The 26576-nt window shown below is 41.4% G+C and overlaps 1 protein-coding gene across 1 annotated transcript in view; it reads left to right on the top strand.

Annotated features, from left to right (window-relative positions):
• The window catches only part of LOC122540179 (dynein axonemal heavy chain 8-like), a 1249383-nt gene that overhangs the window by 121481 nt on the left and 1101326 nt on the right, over nt 1–26576 (top strand). The window contains exon 7 of the mRNA XM_043675521.1: nt 14992–15152. Coding sequence (XP_043531456.1) covers nt 14992–15152 — 161 coding nt within the window. The remainder of the gene's footprint in view (nt 1–14991; nt 15153–26576) is intronic.

Here is a 26576-nt window from a genome sequence, read left to right as displayed (position 1 = left end):
ACAATGGAGAGTAATGTCTCAGAGGGGAACTTGGAGGTGATGGTGTTCCCATCTACCTGCTGCATTTGTCCTTTGAGTGTAAACGTAAAGGAATGAGAATGAGCAACTGACGAAGCTGCAGTACCTCACTGCAGTCCATCCTGTAGCAAGAACAGACTGACATGCAGCAGACCAACAGAGGAGAAGAGGAGAAAATAATAAATACTGAAGATAATGGATGGGATTCTGGTCAAGGGGATTGATTTATTGAGGTCTGTTGTGTCTAGTTTCTGGAGTGGGAACACACACCCAGGAAATTGGGAATATTCCATTACACACCAAAATTGTGATGTTTATTAAGGTTTGTTTGTGCAGAGGGTGAGTCAGTGCAGTCTCGAACCTGGCCACCTTAACCTCCTTCCACCTATCGCATTCCCAATGCCCCTCCCCCAAGTCCCTCCTCCCTACCTTTTATCTTAGCCTGCTTGGCACACCTTCCTCATTCCTGAAGAAGGGCTTATGCCCGAAATGTCGATTCTCCTGCTCCTTGGATGCTGCCTGACCTGCTGCGCTTTTCCAGCAACACATTTTTCAGATAGAACTGGTGTAGGAGAGATTCCAGGGCAGAAGGAAGCTGTACCAGAAGAATGGGTTCCACTTCAACCGGAGGGACAGGAATAACCTTGCATGGAGGTTTGCTCGTGCCACTCAAGACATTAAAGCTCATAAGGCATAGGAGCAGAAAATAGGCCACTTGGCCCCTCGAGTTTGCGCGATCATTCAATCATGGCTGATAAGTTTCTCAACCCCATTCTACTGCTTTCTCTCTGTGATCTTTAATCCCCTTGACATTCATGAACCTGTCTATGTCTGTCTTAAATATAGTCAATAAACGAATATGCGGCAAGAGGGTGGGAACCAGAGCAGTAGGTCAGCATGTGGAATGATTGAGGACAAGGTCGAGGTTAAGTCAAGAAAGTCTAAAATGAAGTCAGGGTCAGGTTAATGAAATGGCAGCGCTGGCAGTCTGAAGTGTACTATTTTACTGCAAGGAATATAATAGGGAAGGCAGATGAACTTATAGCTTGAACTAGTACATGAAACTATGATATTGTAGCCATTATTGAAATTTGGTTGAGAGAAGGCAGCTCAATGTTCCACGGTTTAGATTTTTCAGGCTTGTTAGAGAGGGATGTGAAAGGGGTAGGAGAATTGCATTACTGATTGAGGAGAATGTCACAGCTCACTAAGAGAGGAAGGCTCACCCAGCAAGGCTGTGTGCGCGGAACTCAGAAATAAGGAAGGTGCAATCACTATGATGGATTATCCCAAACCCTCCCAGTAGCCAGCAGAACAAATATGTAAGCAGGTTATGAAAAGCAGTAAAAACAACAGCTTTATTGTATTGGATGATTTTAACTTTCCCAATATTGACTGTGACTTTCTTTGTGATGTCACTTAGATGGGACAGAATTTGTTAGGTGCATCCAAGAAGGTTTGTTGAAACAATATTTAAATCATTCAAATGGGGAAGAGGTCTCATTAGACCTTGTACTGGGGAATGAGCCTGTCCAGGTGATCAAAATTTCAGGATCATAATTCTGTAACTCTTAAGGTAGTCATGGATAAGAATAAGACTGATCCTCGGGTGAACGTGCTACAGTGGGGGATTGCAAATTACATCAGTGAGGCGGCTGCATGAAGGTAAATTCACATATGACATGTAGGTATCTTTTAAAGGCCAATTAATCAGAATTCAGCACCAGGGTGTTGCTGTGAAAATGAAAGATATGGAAGGCAAGATTTGGGAACTCTGGATGACAAGGAACATTGGAAATTTAGTTCAAAAGGAAAAGGAAACGTGTAAGATTTAGGAAACTTACAGAAGACCTGTGAGAAATAGAAAGGAAACAGGAAAGAACTTAAACAAGGAATTACAAAGTCTAAATAAGGCCATGAAATGTCCACGGCAAGTAGTGTTAAGGAGAATCCCAAGGTAATTTACAAGTCTATTCAGAGCAAGAGGGTAGCTAGGGAAAGGGTAGGTACACTCACAGACAAAGGAGGGGATTTTTGTATGGCAGCAGAGAAATTGGTCGAGGTCCTTAATGTGTAATTCGCATTGTTATTCAAAGGGCTATGATAAGATTAGGGAGAGGTTATTGTTGATATTCTTGGCCATGTTGATATGAAGAAATAGAACATGTTGGGTCTCTTGAAAAACATTAAGGTAGGTCCCTAAAGTCCCTAAAGATGTTTGAGGGTAGGGCATAACTTGGAAGTGCCCGTGTTGGATTGGGGTGGACATAATGAAAAATCACTCAACCCCAGGTTATAGTCTAACAGGTTTACTTGGAAATACTAGCTTTCAAAGCACCACTCCTTCATAGGGGAGTAAATGTTGTCTTACTGAAGTATTTGACAAGGTCCCTCATAATAGGATAATCCAAAAGATTAATTCACATAGGATCCATGGTGTTTTGCTAAATTTGATATAAAACTCGCTTGGTCACAGAAGATGGAGTGTGTTTTTTCTGGCTGGACCTCTGAAAAGGATCAATGTCTGGACCTTTGTCTGTTATATATATAAAAGAATTGGATGAAAATGCAGGTGGTCTGATTAGTAAGTTTGCAGACAATACAAAAGTGTAAACACAATTTTCATTCACTTAATCTGAATGTCCCCTTGCAACTTTCTTTTCCTGTATACGAAGTAATGCCCATCTAATTTAGCAGTAGAATGATCTATAAAGGAGATAGTTAAATAACATAAGTGATATTAACAGAAGATAATGAACTAGAAGGCATAGGTTTAAGGTGAGATGGGAAAGATTTTAAAGGGACCTAAGGGGTAACTTTTTCATGCAAAGGGTGGTGCATGTTTGGAACGAGCTGCCAGAGGAAGTGGTGGAGGCTGGTACAATTACAGCATTTAATAGGCATCTGGATTGGTATATAAATAGGAAGGATTTAGAGGGATATGGGTCAAGTGCTGGCAAATGGGAGTAGATTGGTTTTGGATATCTGCTCAGCAGAGATGAGTTGGATTGAAGTGTTGATGACATGGATCAGGTGGTAAAGAAGATGTCCGGCATGCTTGCCTTCATCAATCAGAGCATAGAGTATAAAAGTTCTCAAATCATGGTTGTAGCTGTATAAAACTTCAGTTAGTCCACATTTGGAATTTTGTGTCCAGTTGTAGTCAACACAAGACAAGGTACAAAAGAGATTTGCCAGGACTGGAGAGTGTTAGATGTAAGGAAGGGTTGGACAAACTTGGATTGTTTTTGTTAGATAATCGGAGGCTGAGGGATGACCTGATAGAAGTACATAAAATCATGAGAGGTATGATTAGGGTGAATAGCTTTCCCCAGGGTAGAAATATTTAATATTAGGGGTCATAGGTTTAATGTGAGAGGAGAAAGTTTAAAGAAGATAGACAAGGCAATTGTATTACATACAGAGAGTGGTAGGTGCCCAGAATGCACTGCCATGGGAGGTGGTAGAAGCAGGTATGATAGTAACATTTAAGAGGCATTTGTATTAGTACATGATAATGCAAGGAAAGAGGGATACAGACCATATGCAAGCAGATGGGATTACTTTAGAATGGCATCATGGTCAATACAGGAATGATGGATCAAAGGGCCTGTTCTTGTTCTGTAATATTCTGGTTTATTTTCTCTCACCTGGACTGAATTAAAAGTGTACTTTCTTTCTTATTGAACTTTACTTTATGAGTTCAAATACCAAACGCTACCACCCACAAATTTCCCTTTGAACCATGGACAAACTGACTAGGAAGAGTTCTGAGGAAGAGTCACTGAATCCAAAATGTTTGATTCCAATTTCTTTCCACACATGCTGCAAGACATGCTGAGCAATTTCTGTATTTGTGACTAGGAAATGTGTTGCTGTTCCTTCAGTCTCACTGGGCCAAAATCCTGGAACTTCTTCCCTAATGTTAGTATGGGTGTAACTGTAGCAAAATGGATTATAATGGTTCAAGAAAGCAGTTCACAACTGCCTTCTAAAGCACAACTAGGACAGGCAATATATACTTGCATATCCTGTCCTAGTTGTGTCTGAGGAGATAGTTATGAGTAAATTTAAAAATGCTTATGTTTGGGTTTGTTTGCTGCCACCAAAAGAGCCTTTCATCTTAAACAAGTCATAATATATTGTTTGACAGAAATCAGATACAGGTTATATTACTAAGTTGGACGTTGTAACTCAGGCTATTGGGAGATACATGAAAAAAGTATTCAATCTTAGAGACTTTCTGTCTTTCTCCACCAAAGTTCTTATGTTATCACCAAATTGGGTCGATCTTAATGTAGTTTACAACATTAACCCTTTCAGAACTGTCAACTTATGCAACACATTTCCTCAAAATCTGTGTTCCCGTATTTTTGAACCACCAGCTCATAGCAAAATGTTTCACTGTCTACATTAACAAACTGTCATCACATTTTGTACCTCTACCAAATTTTCCATGAATCTCCTTTGTTTAAGAGAACAATGCTAGCTTCCCTGACCTAAATTTGTAGAATTTCCGATCCGTGGAGGCATTTAATAAATGACAGCTATGCTCTTTTGTTGATCCATAAATTTGTAAAATCCATACCTACAGCAATATATGGCCTAAAGAGATTTTATAAAGATTCAGTATACCTTTCCTGTTGGTACCTCTATTTGTGAAGCCCAAGTTTCCATGTATCTGTCTCTCCTGTCATCTTCAAAGATCTACGCACATGTAGCTCAGATGTCTCCGTCAGTGAAATGCTCTTTACAACTGTGTCATTAAATCTCAGCATTAAATTCCATCATTCATTTGTCTGTTTGTTTTAACTCTTAAATGGGCATTGCATGCAAGACAATTTACCCAACTTCTGCAGCACTCATTGTCCTTCGGAGAGAAGTGAGTCTGGCATTGCTTGTAGTAAGCCAGACTGGGTAAAGAACAGTAGATTTCCTTAGTGAGAAGGTATCGCTGAACAAAGTAGATTTTTTGACAATCAGTGATTATTTCAGGGGTCACTGTGGCTGAGACTAATATTAAATTCAAGATTTATTTATTGTTTGATCTGCCTTGTCAATTTTCACTCCATCCATTGCTTCCACATTATCCATTATTTTGTCATCATGCTATTCCTAGATAAATGCATTTAACAGTACATATTACGTGTTATACTCTAGCCTTTTATCCCAAAACATTTAACACATTCTTTGGGCCTTATAGGACCCCATTATTTAATAAAATATATAGTCATAGAGATCTACAACATAGAAAAAGGCATTACAGTCTTTCGCATCCACCCGGGTTGAAACTAATCACCTAACTATTTAAATCCCATTTTCCAGCACTTAGCCTATAACCTTATGTACCTTGGCATCGCAAACGCACATCTAAGTACTTCCTAAATGTTCTGAGGATTTCTCCCTCGACCACCCTTACAGATGGTGAGTTCCGGATTCCCACCAACCTCTGGGTGAAAAAGACTTTCCTCACTTCTCTGCTAAACCTTCTGCCTTTTACCTTACACCTATGCCCCCTGCCATTGATCCCTCCATCCAGGGAAACATTTTTTCATACATATCCAATTCATGCCCTGTTACAATTATCCATTCACGAGATATGAGCATTGCTGGCTAGGCAAGTGCTTATTGTTCATTCCTTAGAATCATAGAATCTTTACAGTGTAGAAACAGGCCATTTGGCCCTACAAATCCATACTGACCCTCTGAAGAGTAACCCACCCAGACCCATTCTTCTACTACTCTACATTTACCCTAACTAATGCACCTAAGCCACATATCCCTGAACACTATGGGCAAGTTTAACAGCTCAATCACCTAACCTGCACATCTTTCGACTGTGGGAGGAAACCGGAGCACCCAGAGGAAGCCCACACAGACACGGGGAGACTGTGCAAACTCCACTCTGTCGCCCAGAGCTAGAATTGAACACAGGTCCCAGGCACAGTCATAATCACTGAGCCCTAATTGTCCAGGCAATTAAAAGTCAGCTTTTCTTCCCTAAAGGACATTAGTGAACCAGATGGATCTTTATGGCAATCAGCAGTTGTGACATGAACACATTTGGGCAGCTTTTTTTTATTCCAGATTTTATAGTGAATTTCATCAGCAGTGATGGAATTCAATCCCATGTTCTTAGAACATTAAGCTGGTTTCCTGGATTATTTGTTCAGTCACATCACCACATGCCACTATCTCCCTCTGCTTCCCTATTGCCTGATTATGATTTACGAAGTAGGAGGACATGATGGCACTGTGATATTATTGCTGCACTTGTAATCCAGAGGCTTAGATAATGTTCCAAGGACCAAGTTTCAAATGGCATTTGAATTCAATACATTATCTAGAATTAAAAGTCTAATGATGAACAAGAATCAATTGCCGTAAAAATCCATCCATTTCACAGAAAGTAGGAAATGTTGCTACTGTTAACTGGTCTCACCAACAATGTGGTTGACTCATCACTGCCTTCTGAATTGGCCTAGCAAGCCACTAAGTTATATTAACTGCTAGAAAGGTCAGGACATACTTCTAGACTAAGCTGAAGCAGGTGGTAAAGGAAGCAACAAGAGTGAAAATCATACTTGATCTCATCCTCAACAGCCTGCTTGCTGCAAATGCATCTGTCCAGGACAATTTTGTTAACAATGACCACCACACCATGCTTATAAAGATAAAATCCAGTCATTACATTGAGAGTGCCTCATGTCTGGTTGTATTGCATATAATTATGGTAAATGGGATAGATTTTGAACAGGTCTAGCACCTCAAGAATGGATATCCATGCTGTGGGTCATCAGCAACAGCAGATTATATTCCAATCTCCGATCTGCAACCTCATGACCAATCATAGCCCCCATTCTAACATTACCATCAAGTTGAGGGATCCACCCTGGTCTCATGAAGAATGCAGAGGGGTATGCCATGAGCAGCAAGAGGCATATCTAAATATGCTTTATTAATCAGGTGAAGTTACAAAACAGGACTACTTACATGCCAGGAGAAAGTGAGGTCTGCAGATGCTGGAGATCAAAGTTGAAACTTTATTGCTGGAACAGCACAGCAGGTCAGGCAGCATCCAGGGAACAGGAGATTCGACGTTTCGGGCACAGGCCCTTCTTCAGGAATTCCTGAAGAAGGGCCTGTGCCCGAAACGTCGAATCTCCTGTTCCCTGGATGCTGCCTGACCTGCTGTGCTGTTCCAGCAATAAAGTTTCAACTACATACATGCCAGGCAACATAAGCAGTAAGTGATAGAGCTAAGCCATTCTAGAACCAGCAGATCATATCTGAGCTTTGCAATATTATGCTGTACATCTCTATGACTCTATTGCCACAGATTTTTGAATTTCTACCAAGTTAACTGATTCGCTATTCTCATACTTTCTGCCAATGCCAATCTCATTTTCCTCTTTGTTCTCCTCATCAATCCTGATAATCCTAACTTGCTTTAAATAATTTCCTAAAATGTTTGCTGCATCATGCTTTTGATGTCCCTCATCAACCATGGAGTCTTGACTTTGCTTTCCATACTTTTTCCTCTTTGTTGGAATGCTTCCAGTCTATATCTGAAGTGCCGTTACCTTGAGGGCCATCCATTGTTCTCGTACAGTTTTTTTTTCATGGCAGTTGCTGGTTACATGTTACCCAAATAATGTCCCTTTACATCTCATTAAAATTAAACTTCTTCTAGTTTAGATGTTTACTTCAGATTTTTCCTTACTATGCTGTATTACAGATCAAGACTTCTTGATAGAATGATCACTTTTACTCGTCGTTCTCCATAGGCAGTTTGTCCAGTTGGCCCATTTTATTTCCCACCACAAAATCCAGAAATGTTTCAACTTATTTGGAATTTTATTTATGAACTTTGCTGATTGGAATCATACCTGTCACATGGGAAGATGGCTGTGATTATTGAACAGTCAGCTCATCTCTGCAGGAGTTCCCCAGCATAGTCACCTCATCCCAACTATCTTCTGCTGTTTCATCAATGACTTTCTCTTCATCATAAGATATGAAGTGGGGATATTCGCCAATGATTGCACAATATTCAGCACCATTTATGGTTCCTCTGATACTGAAATAGTCTAGGTTCAAATACAACAAGATCTGGATAATATCCAGACTTAGGCTGACAAGTGACAGGTAACATTTGTGCCACATAGATGCCAGGCAATGAGCATCTCCAATAAAAGCCACTGTAAACTACCTCCCCTTGACATTCATTGGTATTACCATCACTGAATCCCCCACTACCAACATCCTTGGTGTTGCCATTGGCCAGAAACCCAACTAGGCTCAGCACATTAACACAGTAACCACAAGAACAAGTTAGAGACTCAGAGTACTACAGCGAGTAACTCACCTCCTAACTCCCCTAAGCCTGTTTACCATCTTCAAGGCATGTCAGGAGTGTGATGGAATGCAGCCCACTTGCCTGGATGAGTGCAGCTCCAACAACATGCAAGAAGCTTGACACTATCCAGGTAAAAACAGTCTGCCTCATTGGCATCACATCCCCAAGCATCCACTCCCTCCACCACAAATGCTCAGTAGCTGTAGCATGTACTATCTACTTCACCAAGTTCACCAAAAATCTTTAGACATCATGCTCCAAACCTATGGCCAATTCTGTCAAGAAGAACAAAGGCATGGGAACCATCTGCAAGTTACCTCCAACCACTCACCATTCTGAGTTGGAATATAGAATCCTTACAGTGGGGAAGCAAGGAGGAGATAAATGGGCAAGAGTTGCACCTTTAGCGATTGCATGGAAAGATGCCATGGAAGTGTTGGAAGTGTTGAGGGTGGAGGAGTGGACTCGGGTGTCTTGAAAGGAACAGTTCTAATGGAATGCCGACAAGGGAGGGCAAAAAAAAAATATGTTTCTGGTGAAAGGATCCCACTGGAGGTGGTGGAAATGGCATTTTACGATCCTTTGGGTAAGGATTCTAGTGAGGTGGACCCTAGCACTGTTGTGAGAGGGAAGAGAAGAGAAGAGTGACGGAAAATGAGTGTGAAATGGATAGGACAAGGGTAAGGGCTCTGTCACCCACACTGGTGGGGAATGCTTGGTTGGGGATAAATGTGGGCATTTCTGAATCTACCTCCCTCCCCCCAGTGGAAAGTGGCATCATCAGAACAGACGCAAGGGAGATTGAGAAGCTGGGAGAATGGAGTGCAGTCCTTAAAGAAAAGCAGGTTATGAGAATGTATAGTCCAGATTACCGTGGGAGTCCGTGTGTTTGTAATGAATATTGGTGATCAGCTTATCCACAAATGGAAGGAGAGATGTCAAGGCAAGGAAGAGAAGAGTCAGAGATGGACCAGCTGAAGGTGAGAGCAGGGTGGAAACTAGAAGCAATATTGATAATTTTTTCCAATTGCAATGAAAGAAGGAAGCAACACCAATTATGTAATTGATGTACCAGAGAAAGAGTTATAGGCAGGGACCTGGAGTGGGATTGGAATGGCAATGTCCCACAAAACATCCTAGAGGCATAACTGGGGCCCATGCAGGTATCCATGGCTATACCTTTGATCTGAGGAAATTGAGATGAATTAAAGGAGAAGTTGTGGAGGTGTGGAGGAACTAGGCTAGGCAGTGAAGGGTGGTGGTGAATGGGTACATTTCAGGCCTCTCCATAGGAAATGGGGAGCCCTCTGACCAACCTGATGGGTGGTGGACATGCAGAGGGATAGCACCTCCGTGGTGAAGAGAAGATGACTGATGCCTGCAAACTGGAAATTTTGCAACAGATGGAAAGCATCAGAAGAATTGCAGATATAGGTGGGAAAGAACTAGACATGAGGAAAAAAAATCAAGAAATAACTTTCATAGAATAGGAACAAGCAGAAACAATGAGTCTGTGCAGCCAGTCCTGTTCATGGATTTTAAGAAGAAGGTAGAAGCCACTGTAGGAAGTTGGGGACTCTGAGGTGGGAGGCTGTGCTGGAGAGATCCCCAGATAATGTGAGGTTTGTGACAGTTGTAGACACAGTAGCTTGCTTCTTATGCTCCTCTGTGTGATATGTCTTCAGTCGTTGTCCTCTGGTCACTGAAGGCAGTGAGGTGATGGGAATCGCTGCACAATGGGATGAGGCTCAGCTCTCATTACAGCTTGAAGAAACATTTCTATCAATAACAGAGTGGTGGAGGAAAGACTGCCTCAGAAAGGTGTCCCTAAAGGTGACTGCATCTATTCATCTGCTACTATCAGGTCCATTTGGCTTTCCTGACTGGACCCCAGGACCTGGATGTGATTCCCACTATACCACAAGTGGGCTGCTGAATTTGGTTCTCTATGTCAGTTGCCAGATTCTGAATGACGAACAACTTATTCTGAAGAGCACAGGATCACAGAACCCATGATCTGGATGGATCCTCTGGAAGCTCTGTTATCTAATCACATAGCTTGCACTGTATGCCCAGCAACTGCTGACTGATGGATGATTTTAAAGGCTTGTATTGTCTTAAAGCTTGGCATCTAAATCATTTCCAGTACTCTTCAAATGACCAGAAGTCTGTCGTACCTCTCTTACACGTGATTTTGTATCTGCGATGTGCTTGCATCAGTATTTGAATCAACTGAGGCCTGCATATGTCAAATAAAGGTGCCTTATCTTGTAGATGCTTTATGTTGTGAAAGGATGTTATATTTTGGATGTAGGTTTGCTTGCTTAACTGAAAGGTTCATTTCCAGTCGTATTGTTACCCTACTAGGTGACATCTTCAGTAAGCCTCAGGAGAAGTAATGCTGAAAATATGTTTCTATTTATATGTTTGTGTTTCTTTGGGTTGGTGATGTCATTTCCTGTGGTGAAGTCACTTCCTGTTCCTTTTCTCAGGTGGTGGTAGATGGGATCTAAGTCGATGTGTTTGTTGGTAGAGTTCCGGTTGGAATGCCATACCTCTAGGAATTCTCATGCGTGTCTTTGTTTGGCTTGTCCTAAGATGGATGTGTTGTCCCAGTCGAAGTGGTGTCCTTCCTCATCCCTATGTGAGGATACTAATGAGAGAGGGTCATGTCTTTTTGTGGTCAGTTGGTGTTCATGTATCCTGGTGGTTAGTTTTCTGCCTGTTTGTCCAGTGTAATGTTTGTCACAGTCCTTACACGGTATTTTGTAAATGACGTTAGTTTTGCTCATTGTCTGTATAGGATCTTTCAAGTTCATTAGCTGCTATTTTAGTGCATTGGTGGGTTTGTGGGCTACCTGATGCCATGGGGTCTGAGTAGTCTGGCAGTCATTTTGGAGATGTTTTTGATGTAGGGGAGAGTGGCTAGGGTTTCTAGGCGTGTTTTGTCTGCTTGTTTGGGTTTGTTGCTGAGAAATCAGCGGACTGTGTTCATTGGGGACCTATTCTTTTAGAATACACGGAATAGGTGATTTTCCTCTGCTCTGTGTAGTTCCTCTGTGCTGCAGTGTGTGTTAGCTCGTTGAAATAATGTTCTGATACAGCTTCATTTGTGGGTGTTGGGATGATTGCTTCTGTAGTTTAATATTTGGTCTGTATGTGTTGCTTTTCTGTAGACGCTGGTTTGAAGTTCCCCATTGGCTGTTCGCTCTACTGTGACATCTAGGAATGACAGTTTGTTGTTGTTTTTCTCCTCTTGAGTGAATTTTATGCCAGTAAGGGTATTATTGATGGTCTTGAAGGTTTCCTCTAACTTGTTTCGTTTAGTGATGACAAAGGTGTCATCCACGTACCGGACCCAGAATTTGGGTTGGATGGTTGGCAGAGCTGTTTGCTCAAGTCTCTGCATTATTGCCTCTGCTAAGATCCCATGGGTGTTCCATTAATTTGTTTATAAGCAGGTGGGACTTGAACTCAGACCTCCTTGTTCAGAAGTAGGGACATTATCACAAGGGCCCTCACATTGAGTGTTGTGTGTAATGTTGTCTACCCTGGGACAAAGAGCAAAAGCAAACATCAATGAGCCAATAGGCCCTGGACCAGGGGACAATTGCATAACAACAACAGTTTGATTGGCTCCTGCCAAATAACCAAGGCTTGTGTGGGGTCAGAAAAACAGAGAAATATTCAGTTTGCAACACAAAAGCACAAAAAATGCTTATATTTCTGCCCTGTGAGATCAGAAAGTCTCCAAAAAAGCCACTCACTTTTCTCTGCAAATCACTCAGTGAATGAAGAATTAAAACACCTTCAAGGACAGTGTTAGGACAAATTCTCAACAAGCAAATGAAGGACAGCAATAGTAAACAAACAAAATTGTCTGATTGACAAAGAATGAAGAAGGATCTAAGGGAAGAATAAGAAAACAACTCAGCAAATCCTGTAATTCAGACTGGTGATGTGAAACAATGTTTTTTTTCTCCCTATTTTTCCCTTTTTCCACCTTTTAATGAGCATATCTTGCCTGTCTTTGAGTGTCGATCTGTTTGTGAAGGGAGGAATTTAAAATGGGTAGTGTTAAGTTCCAAGAAAAACCAGGAGGCCAAAATGTTAAACAGCAGGAACTTTATTATCGACTAAAGTGTTTCCAACCCAGAATGATTGATGATGTCATAATTAAGTCACTTGATTAGTCACTTGAAATGACAGGCCACCATATTGATACAATACACAATCCCTGCTCCTGTACATCATAAGTTTTTGTAATGAAAACACTCAAAATATTTGCAATCCTATATACAGCAGCCAGTAGGTAAGACTCTCTGGTGGACACTGATTCCTGCGTGATAGTTGGCACACCTCAGGCACCTGTTTATTTTTCTCATTGCCTTTAATCCCTAGTTTTGGTGTACTAGGAACATCACCTGTCACTGTCTTTTCCTGAATCTATTGAATGTTCGGAAGTTCACGCATTATCATGGTACTCTCCATGAAGGTATTGTCTCCCTCAAATTCTGCAGTTACTTTTCCGTCCTCAGGGATAGCCAGGTATCTATTTAGCACCATTATTTGTGGATCTTCAATTAATGTTGTCTATAGCATATATGTTGCTAAGAGTTGATCTGTGTGTCTTCTCCATAGTACGTTACTCTTGTCTGATGTGGTTGTTAAGAGTTGATCTGTGTGTCTTCTCCATAGTACATTACTCTTGTCTGCATGAGACTGGCGCAGCCTTTGTGACAGTGATGCTGATACTGGAAATAACACCACAAAGGCTGCTATCCCATCACCAAGTCACCATATAGTACATGACACTGACCCAGCTAGCACAGAGATTGCTCCTAAAGTGAGCAGAACCTCTGACACTCCTGTTTATATCTGTCAGCCAGGATTCCCTGATTGGATCAGGTTAATGTCCCCAGTCAGAAAACTCATTCTATGCAATCCAACTGGCTCTACGTTGTTCCAACCATGACATCCCTTCCCTTTTAAATCTTGGGACATATGACCATTGTTTTTCCTGTAGCTACTTCTGGGGTGCTTTTGTATCAGGGTCCGGTTCCTCCAATTCTGCCTGGGATACAGGCAATGTGTACGGGCTGTAGCCCACCTCTTGTACCGAGAGCATCTTGGCTGAACTGTATTGTGTTCTTCAGGAGGTGACGGCATCGAGGCTGCAACATCTGCTTTGTCCATCTCATCCTCAGAGGCTTCTTTAACACTAGGTTAAGGGGGAGAACTCACAGCTTCTGACAGCCTTGCCTGATGTCCTGAGGGGCCAGCTATGTTTTGCTCCTGACCAATTTGCAAACGTTGCATCTTTCATGTTTTTCACATGCTTGTTCAGGATCGCCTCACTTACCTGCACTTTTTACGTCACAGGACCTCACCTTACATTGTCCATGCTCTTTACCCATTCCAAACTTTGACCCCTGAAGTAAACTACCTCATCTCTTAGATGAGTCTTGTGTCTAGCATTGGCATTCCTGAAGCTTAAAACCAGAATGGACTTTTCCAGTGGTGGCACCACTTGTGATACATCTGCCAATGAGAGGTGGCTCAAAGCATCGACATTTGCCACTTTGCCTCCCAGACAGTGTTCAACTTGTAATTGTATACACTCAGCATAAAAACCCACCACTTAATTCAATCTGAAGCTGAAAACACTGCCCTGTTTTCTTTAATTAGACCTAGCAGGGGTTTGTGATCTATTATTATTACAAATCTACAGCCATAAAGGTGTTGGTGAACGTTTTGACACTAAAGGTGACTGCCAAACCTTCCTTCTCTATCTGAGTGTATTTGGGGGCAGCACGGTGGCTCAGTGGTTAGCACTGCTGCCTCACAGCACCAGGTTCGATTCCAACCTTGAGTGACTATCTGTGTGGAGTTTATACATTCTCCCCGTGTCTGCATGGGTTTCCTCTGGGTGCTCTGGTTTCCTCCCACAGTCCAAAGATGTGCAGGTCAGGTGAATTGGCCATTCTAAATTGCCTATAGTGTTAGGTGCATTAGTCAGAAGGAAATGGGTCTGGATAGGTCACTCTTCAGAGAGTCAGTGTGGACTGATTGGGCAGTCTTGGTTCAGCATCAGTGAAGGTCTGGGAAGCATACTCTATCCAGCATTTTTCTCCGCTGAGCCACTGGTGAGACAGCACTACTCCGATACAGTAGGGGGAGCATTGCATGTCAGCACTGCATCTTGTTTGCGATCATAATGTGCCAGCATCTTAAGCATTGAATGCTGTTAAATCACTCCTTTAACCTCTGGTGTATAACAGACAGATCACATGGACCAATTCTTTTTTATTCCTGCACTACCTTCTTTGTTCCTTCAGTGTCTTGTCAATCATACGTTAGATGTAAAGGAGATTTTCCAATGACGGAGATTTACAAAACTGCGTTTAAAATTTCGAACAACTTTAGTGGAGAAAATAAGAATAAAATGTTTTACAAGCTATAGAAATGTTAACCAGAAGAAATAGAATAAGGGCTGTTGGCAAAATAATCAAAGGAGAGATATGGGGAATGTTTTCAATATCAGAAGCATTACCTTAAGAGTGGAAGCAAATTGAATGACATTTCTGTTCTCAATTATTTTGTATTTTATTAAGCTACAAAAACAAGTCTTGAAAAAGCTGTTGTGCTCAAAAGTGAGACGCTTGATCTTACTCAACTGCGTTCATTCGAGCAAGTGAAAGCTGCAACATCAAATCCAGAAATGATTTTACAACTTGAAAATTTACTTTTGACGTGGCACAATCAATTGGAACAGGTTTGTGTTTAATGTTTGAGCATTTGGTTAACATTATTCTCTAAAATAATAAGCTTGACATGATTAATTTTTAATTTTCCATCATATGTATCATTGAAATACCTGTGTTAAAAAGGGAGTATTGCATGTTGCAATTACAAAACTTGAAAATTCTCCTCCAAGCCACACACATCCTAATTTTGATCAAATCACTGCTTTTTTTTTTACTGTTTACCGGATGAAAATTCTTTCATGGACTGGAGACCTGTGACCAGCAATGTTTTTCAGGGTTTGATGCTGGGTCCACTGTTGTTTGTCATTTATATAAGCGATTTGGATGAGCATATAGGAAACATGGTTAGTAATTTTGTGGATAAGACCAAAATTGGTGGTATGGTGGACAGTGAAGAAGGTTATCGAAGAGTACAATGGAATTTTGTTCATCAGGGCCAATGTGCCGAGGAGTGGCAGATGGAGTTTAATTTAGATAAATGCGAGATGTTGCATTTTGATAGGACAAACAAGGGCAGGAATTACACAGTTAATGCTAGGGCCCTGGGGAGTGTTGTCAGAGAGAACTAGGGATTCAGGTGCATAGTTCCTTCAAAGTATCACAGGCAGATAGGGTGGTGAAGAAGGTATTTGACACTATTGCCTGCGTCAGAGCATTGAGAACAGGAGATGGAACGTCATGTTATGGCTATAGAGGATGTTGGCGAGACCACTTTTGGAATACTGTGTACAATTGTGGTTGCCCTGCTATATGAAGGATGTTATTAAATGGGTATAGGTGCATAAATGATCTACAAGGATGTTATGAGAACTGGATAGTTTGAGTTATAAGGAGAGGTTGGATAGGTTGGAACGTATGTTCCTGGAACGTACGAGGTTGAGGCATGATCTTATAAGTTTATAAAATCACAGAGGGCATAAAAACTCTACTCTTTTTCCCTAGAGTAGTGGAGTTTAAAACTAGAGGGCAACATTTTACATGAGAGAGGAAAGATTTAGAAAGGACCTGAGGGGAACTTTTTCACACAGAGGCTGGTTTGTATATGAAATGAACTACCAGAGGAAGTGGTCAAATAAAGTACAGTTACGACTTTTAAAAAACATTTGGACTGGTACATCAATGGGAAAGGTTTAGAGGGATATGGGCCAAATACAGGCAAATGGGACTAATTTAGTTTGTGAAACCTGGTTGATATGGACTGAAGGGTCTGTTTCCATTCTGTATGACTCTGTTGCATTTAGAATGTACTAATACCATGGACTGTGGCAGTTCAAGAAGGATTCGTGAGGGTAATTGTTTGCCTAGCAATAATGCCTGCATCCATTGTAAGAATAATTAAAAATAAACTATCAATGTTCCTTGTCCTTTTAGTAATATTTCAGTTTTAATTTTGTCATTTTGACTTTCAATCTAACCCTGGGGACAGTATAACCTTGACTCAGAGGAGTGAGAAGAGAGACGGATGCAAACATTATTGTGCAGGAGTCCAAAATTCAGAGGCCTGAGTCTGAGTTAAACTATTTGTAATTAAGTTCTCCAACTTCAAAACTGAAGTCGACCTTCTGAAATGTACAAGTCGCAAAGTAATCTCGTTAAAAGGCCAACTTGCTACAATAAAGTGGATCTTCCAAATTTAGTTTAATCCCATTGAGAAATATGCAAATTCAGATACCTAAATCTATGTAGGAGCAGTGCAACTGGTGAGGTTGACTTCTTCCTTGACTTTGGAGTAATTAATTGCTGGTATGTGCTTTGAGTGAAATGTTTATAAACCAATGTGAATGAATGAGTTGTGATGCAGGTTGCAAGTGGAATGCAGAAGTCAGAAAGGAAGAGTGTGAACGGGTATTATACCCAGGTTGGAGTGACATGGACTGAGGGAAGAGAGTGGGTGTGCCTCATGACCATGGTAGAGAGAAGGTAGCACAAGGCGGGAAGGTAATTGGGAAAGAAGGAGCTCTGTGCAAGGCACAGTGGGGCAATGTCCTTGTATAGAAAGGGTAGGAGAAGAATACTCTTTGCTGAAGGGTAGCAGAGTAGACATCGCATTTCCATCCTGTCCAGTGTCAGCTGGTGGCTAAATATTGTGTGGTCATAGAGATTTAGCTGTCTAGGGTTGGTTGGTGCTTTGGAGAGTTTTTGCCTGAATATTGGAACTGTGGCAGACAGTATATTGACGTATTGGTATTGTGACAGAGTATATTCACAGTAGAAGAGGAGGTTTGATCTGATAGGATTAGAGTTCCAGGGTCACGATTGAGTATTTTATGGTGTCATAGACAGGGAGTTGGGGAAGGTCAGGAAAAATATGGAACAGATCACCTGGAGAATGGAACTTATTAGTTTCAGATGGCGCTTCAGAACATCAGTAATTGGAAGCTCAGGAGATAATAGATAACATGCACAAAAATTGGAGAATGGTAGGAAGGGAAATTTCAAGGGTGACAGAGGAGAAATATGACTAAACATTGTGAATGAAGGATAATGGGAGAAGTTAATGGGTTACGGGAGGACAGTCAAAGATATAGGTGCTTAGTGTCAAAGTGGTGCTCACCATTTTCACAACGAAGTTGTAGTCATGGAGACTGCTGAAAGGCAATACCTATGTGTGAGGAGGCTGTTTTTGATGGGCAGAATTTCTGCTTAAAATCTTAGGCTTGTTGAAGGACATTATGATTCAAGTGGAGAGAGAATGGTGCTCAGCCATGGATTTCCAAAAGATTTTTGATAGAGTACTGCACATAAGATGGTATAGGAAGTTGTGGTGTAGGGGGTAATATGTTAGCATGGAGAGAGATTTGGCTAACTGTTAGAAGGCATAGATCTTAGATGAAGGCAACATTTTCAGGAAGGCAACCTGTAACTGAAAACTGCACACAGGAGCTGGAGCCAGAATTATGACAGTATATCTTAGTGACAGATCAGGAAAGTGAATGTATGATCACCAAGTTAACAGATGACATTAAAATAGATGGGAAGACAAGTAGTGAGGAAGGCATGACAAGTCTGCTGAGGGAAATGGACAGCTTAAGTGAGTGGGCAAAGTCTTGACAGTTGGAACGTAATGTGGGAAAATGTATGGTTATGCACTTTGTCTGGAAGAATGGAAGAGCTGCATTTATTTAAATGGAGAAAAACTACAGAAAGGTGTAGAGAGACATAGATGTCCTTATGTTTATCATACAAGTTTGGCAGGAAATAATGAAGGCAAATGGAATGTTTTCCTTTAATTCAAAGGAGATGGAGTGTAAAAATAGGGAAGAAGCAATTGGTGCTGGAAAAGCACAGCTGGTCAGGCAGCATCCGAAGAACAGGAGAATCAACGTTTTGAGCCTAAGCTCTTCATCAGTAATGACTGATCAGTTTTCCAGCACCATACTCTTCGACACTGTCTCCAGCATCTGCATGTCCTCACTTTCTCCCTGTAAAAGTAGGGAAGTGTTGGTAGACTAATTAATGCCTGATAAAAATTTACCAAGTATACTGTTTGGATACTCTTACCCAATGAAAAACATATTAACATTTCAGGCAGTCGAATGAAAGTTCATCAGATTGATCCCAGGAATGAAGGGATTTTCTTATGAGGAGAGGTTGAATAAGTTGAATTCTGTACTCATTGGAATAAGAGTAGTTATTAAAATTGTTAAGATTCTTACTGAACTTGACAATCAAGGTGCTGAGGGGTTGTTTTCATTTTTGGGACCGTCTTACGATTTGATTTGTATTATTGTTTTCACATGTATCGAGATACAGTTAGAAGTTTTATTTTGCGTGCAATACAGGCAAACTATAACATACAAAGATTGAAAGGTGATTGAACAGAACAAGGAATACAAAATTAAGACTACAAAGAACATGCACAAAAAGTGAGATCAACAGTAGCTTTGAAATTTGAAAGGTCCATTCAGACATCTAATAACAGCAGGGAAGAAGCTGTTCTTGAACCTGTTGCTATGTATGTTTAAGCTGTTGTATCTTCTGTTTGATGGAAGAGGTTTGAAGAGATTATGACAGCGTGGGAGGGGTCTTTGAAGATGTTGGCTGCCTTTCCAAGGCAGTCTAGGATCAGAGGGTATAATCTCGGTGTAAGTCATAGAGTCATAAAGATGTACAACATGGAAACAGACCTTTAGGTCCAACTCATCTATACTGACAAAATGTCCTAAATTAGCACGTTTTGAGAAGATTTGTGGCTCAGATTGAAGTTCTGGATGTAGGTTTGCTGGGTGAGCTGGAAGGTTCGTTTTCAGACATTTCATCACCATACTAGGTAACATCACCATTGAGCCTCCGAGGTACCTAGAACCATGACATTCCAACCGGAACACTATCAACAAGCACATTGACTTGCATCCCATTTACCACCCCTAAGAAAAAGAACAGGAAAGGATGTCACAACAGGAAATGACATCACACAATCCAAGGAAACCTAAACACTTAAATAGAAAATGGACCATACCACCAGTGCTTCATCCGGAGGCTTACTGGTGATGTTACCTAGTATGGTGACGAAACATCTGAAAATGACCCTTCCAGTTCAGCGAGCAAACCTACATCCATATCTTAAATTAATCTAGTCTCATTTACCAGCATTTGACCCATATTCCTCTAAATTCTTCCTATTCCTGTACCCAGCTAGATGCCTTTTAAACATTGTAATTGTACCAACCTCCACCACTTCCTCTGGCAGCTTATCTCACACACACATCACCTTCTGCATGAAAAAGTTGCCCCTTAAGTCCATCTTATGTCTATACCTATGCCCTCTAGTTTTGGATTCCCTAGATCTGAGGGAAAAAAAATCCATGGGGCAATTCACTCTATTCATGCTCCTCATGATTTTATAAACCTCTATAATTACGCCACAAAAGGATGGGGGAAGACAAGGCTTATGGGGCGAAAGAGACATTTGTGGAAATGGAAACAAGGACAGGAATGGTGGGGGGAACACAAGATATGTTGGGGAGGGGAATGTGAATAAACAGCATAAGGGAGCAAGGGTGAGCTAGAGGGCATAGGTTTAAGGGCATAAGTGGGCGGCACGGTGGCACAGTGGTTAGCACTGCTGTCTCAAAGCGCCGAAGACCCGGGTTCAATTCCTGCCTCAGGCGACTGACTGTGTGGAGTTTGCACGTTCTCTCCGTGTCTGCGTGGGTTTCCTCCAGGTGCTCCGGTTTCCTCCCACAATCCAAAGATGTGCAGGTCAGGTGAATTGGCCATGCTAAATTGCCCGTAATGTTAGGTAAGGGGTAAATGTAGGGGTATGGATGGGTTGCGCTTCGGCGGGGCGGTGTGGACTTGTTGGCCGAAGGGCCTGTTTCCACACTGTAATGTAATCTAATCTAAAATCTAAATCTAAGGTGAGGGGAAAGAATTAAAAGCAACCTGAGGGGCAATTTTTTCACATGGAGGGTGGTGTGTACATGGAACAAACTGCACATGGATAGAAAAGATTTAGAGGAATATGGGCCAAATGCAGGCAAATAGGCCAAGTTCATTTAGGAAACCTGGTCAGCATGTACAGTTGTGCCGAAGGGTCTGTTTCCATGCTGCCTGACTCTGTGACTCAACAGGAGGGGTTGTTAATGATGGTGAACACTCTAGTGATTGTAGCAAAATCAGCCAGCTGGACCTCACAGAAAATGAGTTCCCTGATTAGGGCTGTTAATTTGGTCCAGTCATGGAGCCCTTGCTGACAGGAGGACATACTGACACTCTGTTACCTGATCTGAACAAGATAATACTAAAGTCAAGACTGTCACGCGTAAATAAAGAGTGACTTGGTGACATAATACAAGCTTCTTTGGAGTTATTTCCATGGCAACAAGAGCAAAGCAAGATCCTGGCGAAACCTCCTTGCAACAGTATTCTAAACTTGGAGTAAACATTTCTTAAATCATGCTTTTGTTTGGAAAGATTGACTCTCTCAACCTTGATCGTTGACGATTCGGTCCAGTGTGTGGAAAAAATGTTATTTTTTTCTAGGCAAACAGTATTATGATAAAAAAACAACAAATGATGCTCCTGTCACCCTATGGAGCTACAGGTTTTTCTGTCATTAGGAATCTTACATTCCCTGAGGCATTAGATACTAAAACCTTTCAAGAATTGACAGACATAGTTCATGAATATTGTGACCCCCAACCCCCACTAATTCTGAGATTGCTTTTACCTGGCAATTTGAGAACCAGGGCAATGTGTATCGAGGTTTTTGACTGAGTTAAGATGACTGGTAAAAACTTGTGACTTTGGTTTAACCCATAGTGATATGCTTAGGAATGATCTGGCATGTGGGACTAATTATGTAACTGCAAAAATGCCTGCGAGCTGGCTTTATCATTGGAAAATGTGACAAGCGTAGCACGAGTGGCAGATTATTCTGATGAAAGTAGACAGCCTCGGCAATTCGACTGAGCTTGGGGAACACCATTTGAGTGCAGGAAATTGCATAGCCTCATTCAGGACATATCCGAGGGATTCTAGGTATGCCCACAGCAAAACTCCAAAACAAAGCCAAGTCTTGGCCAATCAGTTACATTTTTCTTCAGGATCCGGGCTGGCAAGTCATTGTATTTGTCGCCAGTATGCAAAGTTGACACAGCAAAAGAGTCATTAATTGAGTATGGTAACTCATAGGCCAGTATCCAAGAGGGTATCTAGGAGAATCCATACCCTGGAAAATCCACTAACGGTTAAATAGCAAAACTGCAAAGTAAGAACCAATCTATGAGCGGCACGGTGGCTCAGTGGTTAGCACTGCTGCCTCACAGCACCAGGGTCCCAGGTTCGATTCCAGCTTCGGGACTGTCTGTGTGGAGTTTGCACATTCTCCCGTGTCTGCATGGGTTTCCTCCGGGTGCTCCGGTTTCCTCCTACAGTCCAAAGATGTGCAGGTCAGGTGAATTGGCCATGCTAAATTGCCCGTAGTGTTAGATGCATTAGTCAGAGGGAAATGAGACTGGTTGGATTACTCTTCGGAGGGTCGGTGTGGACTTGTTGGGCCATAGGGCCTGTTTCCATACTGTAGGAAATCTAATCTAATCAATCAAGATAAACATGTGGTTAAATGGTCATCCTAATGGAGGTCAACACTGGTGCATCCATATCAATGTTCACAGAAGCAAATTTTAATAAAATTTGTTCTAGATTCTAGCCCTTAACTTTGCGCAAGACCTCACCTAGTCTGAGAACCTATATAGGAGAAACTTTACAGATTAAGAATACAACTTCGGTTCTGCTCTCTTATGAAAAGCAGCTTGTTCATTTACCAGTGTTGTAATAAAAGGCTCAGACCCAAGCTTGATGGGGTAAAATTGCTTGTGAGAGATTCACTTACATTGGATGAACATTTTTCAATTAGAAAACAGCTACCTGCTTGAAGTTCTAATTAAATTAGAGAAACCAAAACCACTCTGCCCATTGACCAGGAACAATTCTGTGATTCTGCAAGGCTCACCTAGTGCCTTTATAGCAAAAGTAGAGGTGGAAATCAGAGGCCTTGAAAGTGAAGAAATCATCAAACCAGTCCAATTCGAGGAATGGTACTTATCATATCAATTTTGAAGCCTAGTGGGTCAGTTCGCCTTTGTGGGTATTTTAAACAAACAGTAAACCACATTTTGCAGGTAAGTACCCTGTCTGACAGATCGAGGATTTATAGGCAAAGCTGGAAGAGAGGCTGCCCTTCACAAAACTGGACATGAGCTCCACTTACTTGCAATTGCATTTTGACCAGGATTCCCAGAAGTAAGCTACAATTAATACCCATAAGGATTTTAACCAATATACGAGACTGCCATTTGGGGCGTCATCAGCCTGTTTAATTTTTCAGCAGATGATGGAGAACATTTTACAAGGTTTATCTCAGGTCGCCATTTACTGAGATGACATCCTAATAACAGGAAAAACTAATCAGCATCACTTGGATAACGTTTAAGGCAGGTGTTTGCCAAAGGTCAAAATGTGCGTTCAGGCCCCCAAAGTAATCTACTTGGGCTATAAAATTGAAAAGACCGTTATACACACATTGGAAGATAGAATAAGAGTAATCTAAGTTGTCCCAGTTCCCTCATTTGTCCAGAAGCGTAGGTCATTTCTTGGTAAATTATGGAAAGTTCATACATAACCCAGCAACTATCTTTGCACCTTTGCATCAACTGCTAAGAAAGGCCAGCCTTTGAAGTGGTCACACACAACAAGCCCTAGATTTCAATGAAATAAAGAAATACAATATAATCCCAAGAAATATCTGTTATTGACCTGTGATGCCTCACTGTGTGGCATTGAGGTGGTTTTAGTTCATAGTTAGCCCATTGGAACTGAACAGCCAATCGTTTATGCATCTAGGACTTTGGCAAATGCAGAGTGTAAACATGCCCCGATAGAAAAAGGATTGGCAGTCATGTTTGGAATCAGGAATTTCCATCAATATCTTTATGGATGGAAATCTGTGACAATCATGGACCTCAAACTCCATTGGTTTGCTTAAACAGCTCAAGGCACTGCTGCCCATAGCTTCAGGTCGCATTCTGTGGTGGACTGTGATACTAAGTTCTTATAATGACAAAGTTAGAACAACTTCCCGGAGGACGAGTAATTTGAATGCAGATGCATTGAGCCACCTCCTATTAGATCAACACTAGTAGTAACCCCAATGGAGGAATGTATAATTTTTTAAAGTTTTGTGGACATGCTCCCAGTCACAACTGACAATATCAGACTTTGTATACAGAAAGATCCAATCCTTTCAAAACTGAAACTAGTTTTGATGAAGGAAACCAAAGTGCCATTGTTAAATTTGAATGAGATTTGACATATAAAGACAGCTGTGTACCAACCATTGTCCAATGGCCTGGCAGAAAGAGCAGTCCAAACTTTCAAGGCAACCTTGAAGAAATAGCCTATAGCTTCATGAGACACCAACCTGTCACAATTCTTATTTGATTATAGAACCGAGTTTTGAGAAGATTTATAGCTCAAATTGAGCTTTTGGATGTAGGTTTGCTCGCTGAGCTGGAAGGTTCATTTTCAGACGTTTCATCACCATACTAGGTAACATCTTTAGTGAGCCTCTGGACGAAGCACTGCTGAGGATTCCTGCTTTCTATTTATATGTTTGGTTTTCTTTGGGTTGGTGACGTCATTTCCTATAGTGATGTCATTTCCTATTCTTTTTCTCGGGGGTGGTAAATGGGGTCCAACTCAATGTGTTTGTTGATTGAGTTCCTGTTGGAATGCCATGCTTCTAGGAATTCTCGTGTGTTTCACTGTTTGGCTTGTCTTAGGATGGATGTGTTGTCCCAGTTGAAGTGGTGTCCTTTCTTATCTGTATGTAAGAATAATACTGAGAGAGAGTCATGTTGTTTTGCGGCTAGTTGACGTTCATGTATCCTAGTGACTAGTTTTCTGCCTGTTTGTCTGATGCAGTGTTTGTTAGAGTTCTTGCATGGTATTTTGTAAATGACATTAGTTTTGCTTGTTGTCTGTATAGAGTCTTTCAAGTTCATTAGCTGCTGTTTTAGTGTGTTGGTGGGCTTGTGGGCTAGCATGATGCCAAGGTGTCTGACAGTCATGCTCCCATGAATTACGCATCACCTGTATCGGATGCCGAGTCAGAGAAACTTGACTCGGGGCTAAAATGTCTGAGGAGGCCCTTCAAGAAAAACACCAACCTATATCTGTATTCAGAGGGGAAGAGATGTAATAGTTGCAACAAGGTCAGGCAGCTAGATCTCGTAGAATAGTAGCTCCTTGATTTGGGTTGTTAATCAGGTCGAATTAGGGTGCCCTGGCTGATGTATAAAAAGTTTGAATTTAAGAGATATTGACACTCTGGTACTTGATTCTGAATGGGGCAGTACTAAAGTCAAGGACTACGTACGTGTAAATAAATTGTGACTTAGTGACGGGATACCCCAGCCTCTGTGGAGTTGTTTCAGCCACCACCATGTACTCCATAGTGGGAAGTTAAGAGGACCAGGATGGACATCATTAAGGTGGAGTTTTGGGACTCATGGGTAGAGAAGACAGTTGGAGGCTAAGTTCAAAGTGGTGGATCTCCAGATAGAGCAATGGGTAGAAATGGGCTGTTAGGATAGTGTGAGGTGAAAGGGGACATGAAGGCTCTTCGTGACCAGATGGAGACTGCTGTTGATGTTGGCTACTGTTCCCTGCCATCACTTGCCATTCTCTAGATATGAAATGTAACTGCAAATTAGCTGGGGTAATGCCTACAGTGGGTGGATTCAATGTCACTTTGTTGGGTGTAATTGCAGGATCCATCTCTGCTTGGTGCAGGCATTTGCAGACTCCAGCTATATTTAATTTGCAATAATTTTATCATCCATTTGCAGTGCATGTCGACTAAAGGAGGTCAGGAATCAAATGATAGTCAAAAGATAGTTTTCACTACACCATTTGTTCATGGAATCCCTTCGTAGAATCCCTTCAGTGTGGAAACAGGCCCTTCAGCCCAAAAACTCCACACTGATCCTCCAAAGAATAACCCACCCAGATCCATTCCCCGTACCCTTTATTTACCCCTGACTAATGCGCCTAAACTATATATCCTGAACACTATGGGCAATTTAGCATGGCTAGTTCACCTAACCTGTGCATCTTTGGACTGTGGGAGGAAACCAGAGCACCCGGAGAAAACCCACGCAGACATGGAGAGAATGTGCAAATTTCACACAGACAGTTGCCCGAGGCTGGAATTGAACCTGGCCAACCCGATAGTGAACTGTGTTACGACACGGTAGTGAACCCTTCTATTAATTAAACTAAACACCCAGTAAAGCTCACCTCGCCTCGTAATCTTTGAAAATACAAGTGACAGAGAACTCCCAAATTCCACTATTTAAAGAAAGTAATATTATTTTTTTTTACTCTCAAAGTGAACAAAATTATTCAGAACTCTCAGCCCCCCTTTCTCTTAACTGCTGACTACCTGTCTCCAACTCTATAACAATATGCTGTTCCAAGAAGACACTAACTAAAATTAGATCAACTTAGTTTCAAAACCACACAGCCACTGTCGTCTTCTGTGACTTCACTCTCCAGTTGCTGAATTCCTTGGTTTTTCTTCTTTCTTTTTACTGAGAGTATCTTTCATATGAAAACGTACCTTTGATAGAGAGTGTTTTCTAATTTCTTAAATCGGTCTTGATGGCAGTTGCTCTCTCTGCAGTTCTCAAAATGTCCGTATTTTTATGTCAAACGTCAGATTATCTCATTGGTTTGATGTTGGTAAAATAATAAATTCAAACTCAATTGGGTTTTAGAATACTGAGGCAAAATTAAAGCTGATTGGTTAAATTGGAATTGTTGTCAAAACAGCAATCAAAACACAGGTATCTATTTCACAGCCAAATGTTACATATTTTCAATTTTTCACCTTGGACTGCCATCTAGTCATATACACAGGTGCATGT

The sequence above is a fragment of the Chiloscyllium plagiosum genome, chromosome 3 (genome assembly GCF_004010195.1).
Source record: "Chiloscyllium plagiosum isolate BGI_BamShark_2017 chromosome 3, ASM401019v2, whole genome shotgun sequence".
Taxonomy (NCBI): domain Eukaryota; kingdom Metazoa; phylum Chordata; class Chondrichthyes; order Orectolobiformes; family Hemiscylliidae; genus Chiloscyllium; species Chiloscyllium plagiosum.
This window is presented reverse-complemented; position numbering and strand designations above follow the sequence as displayed.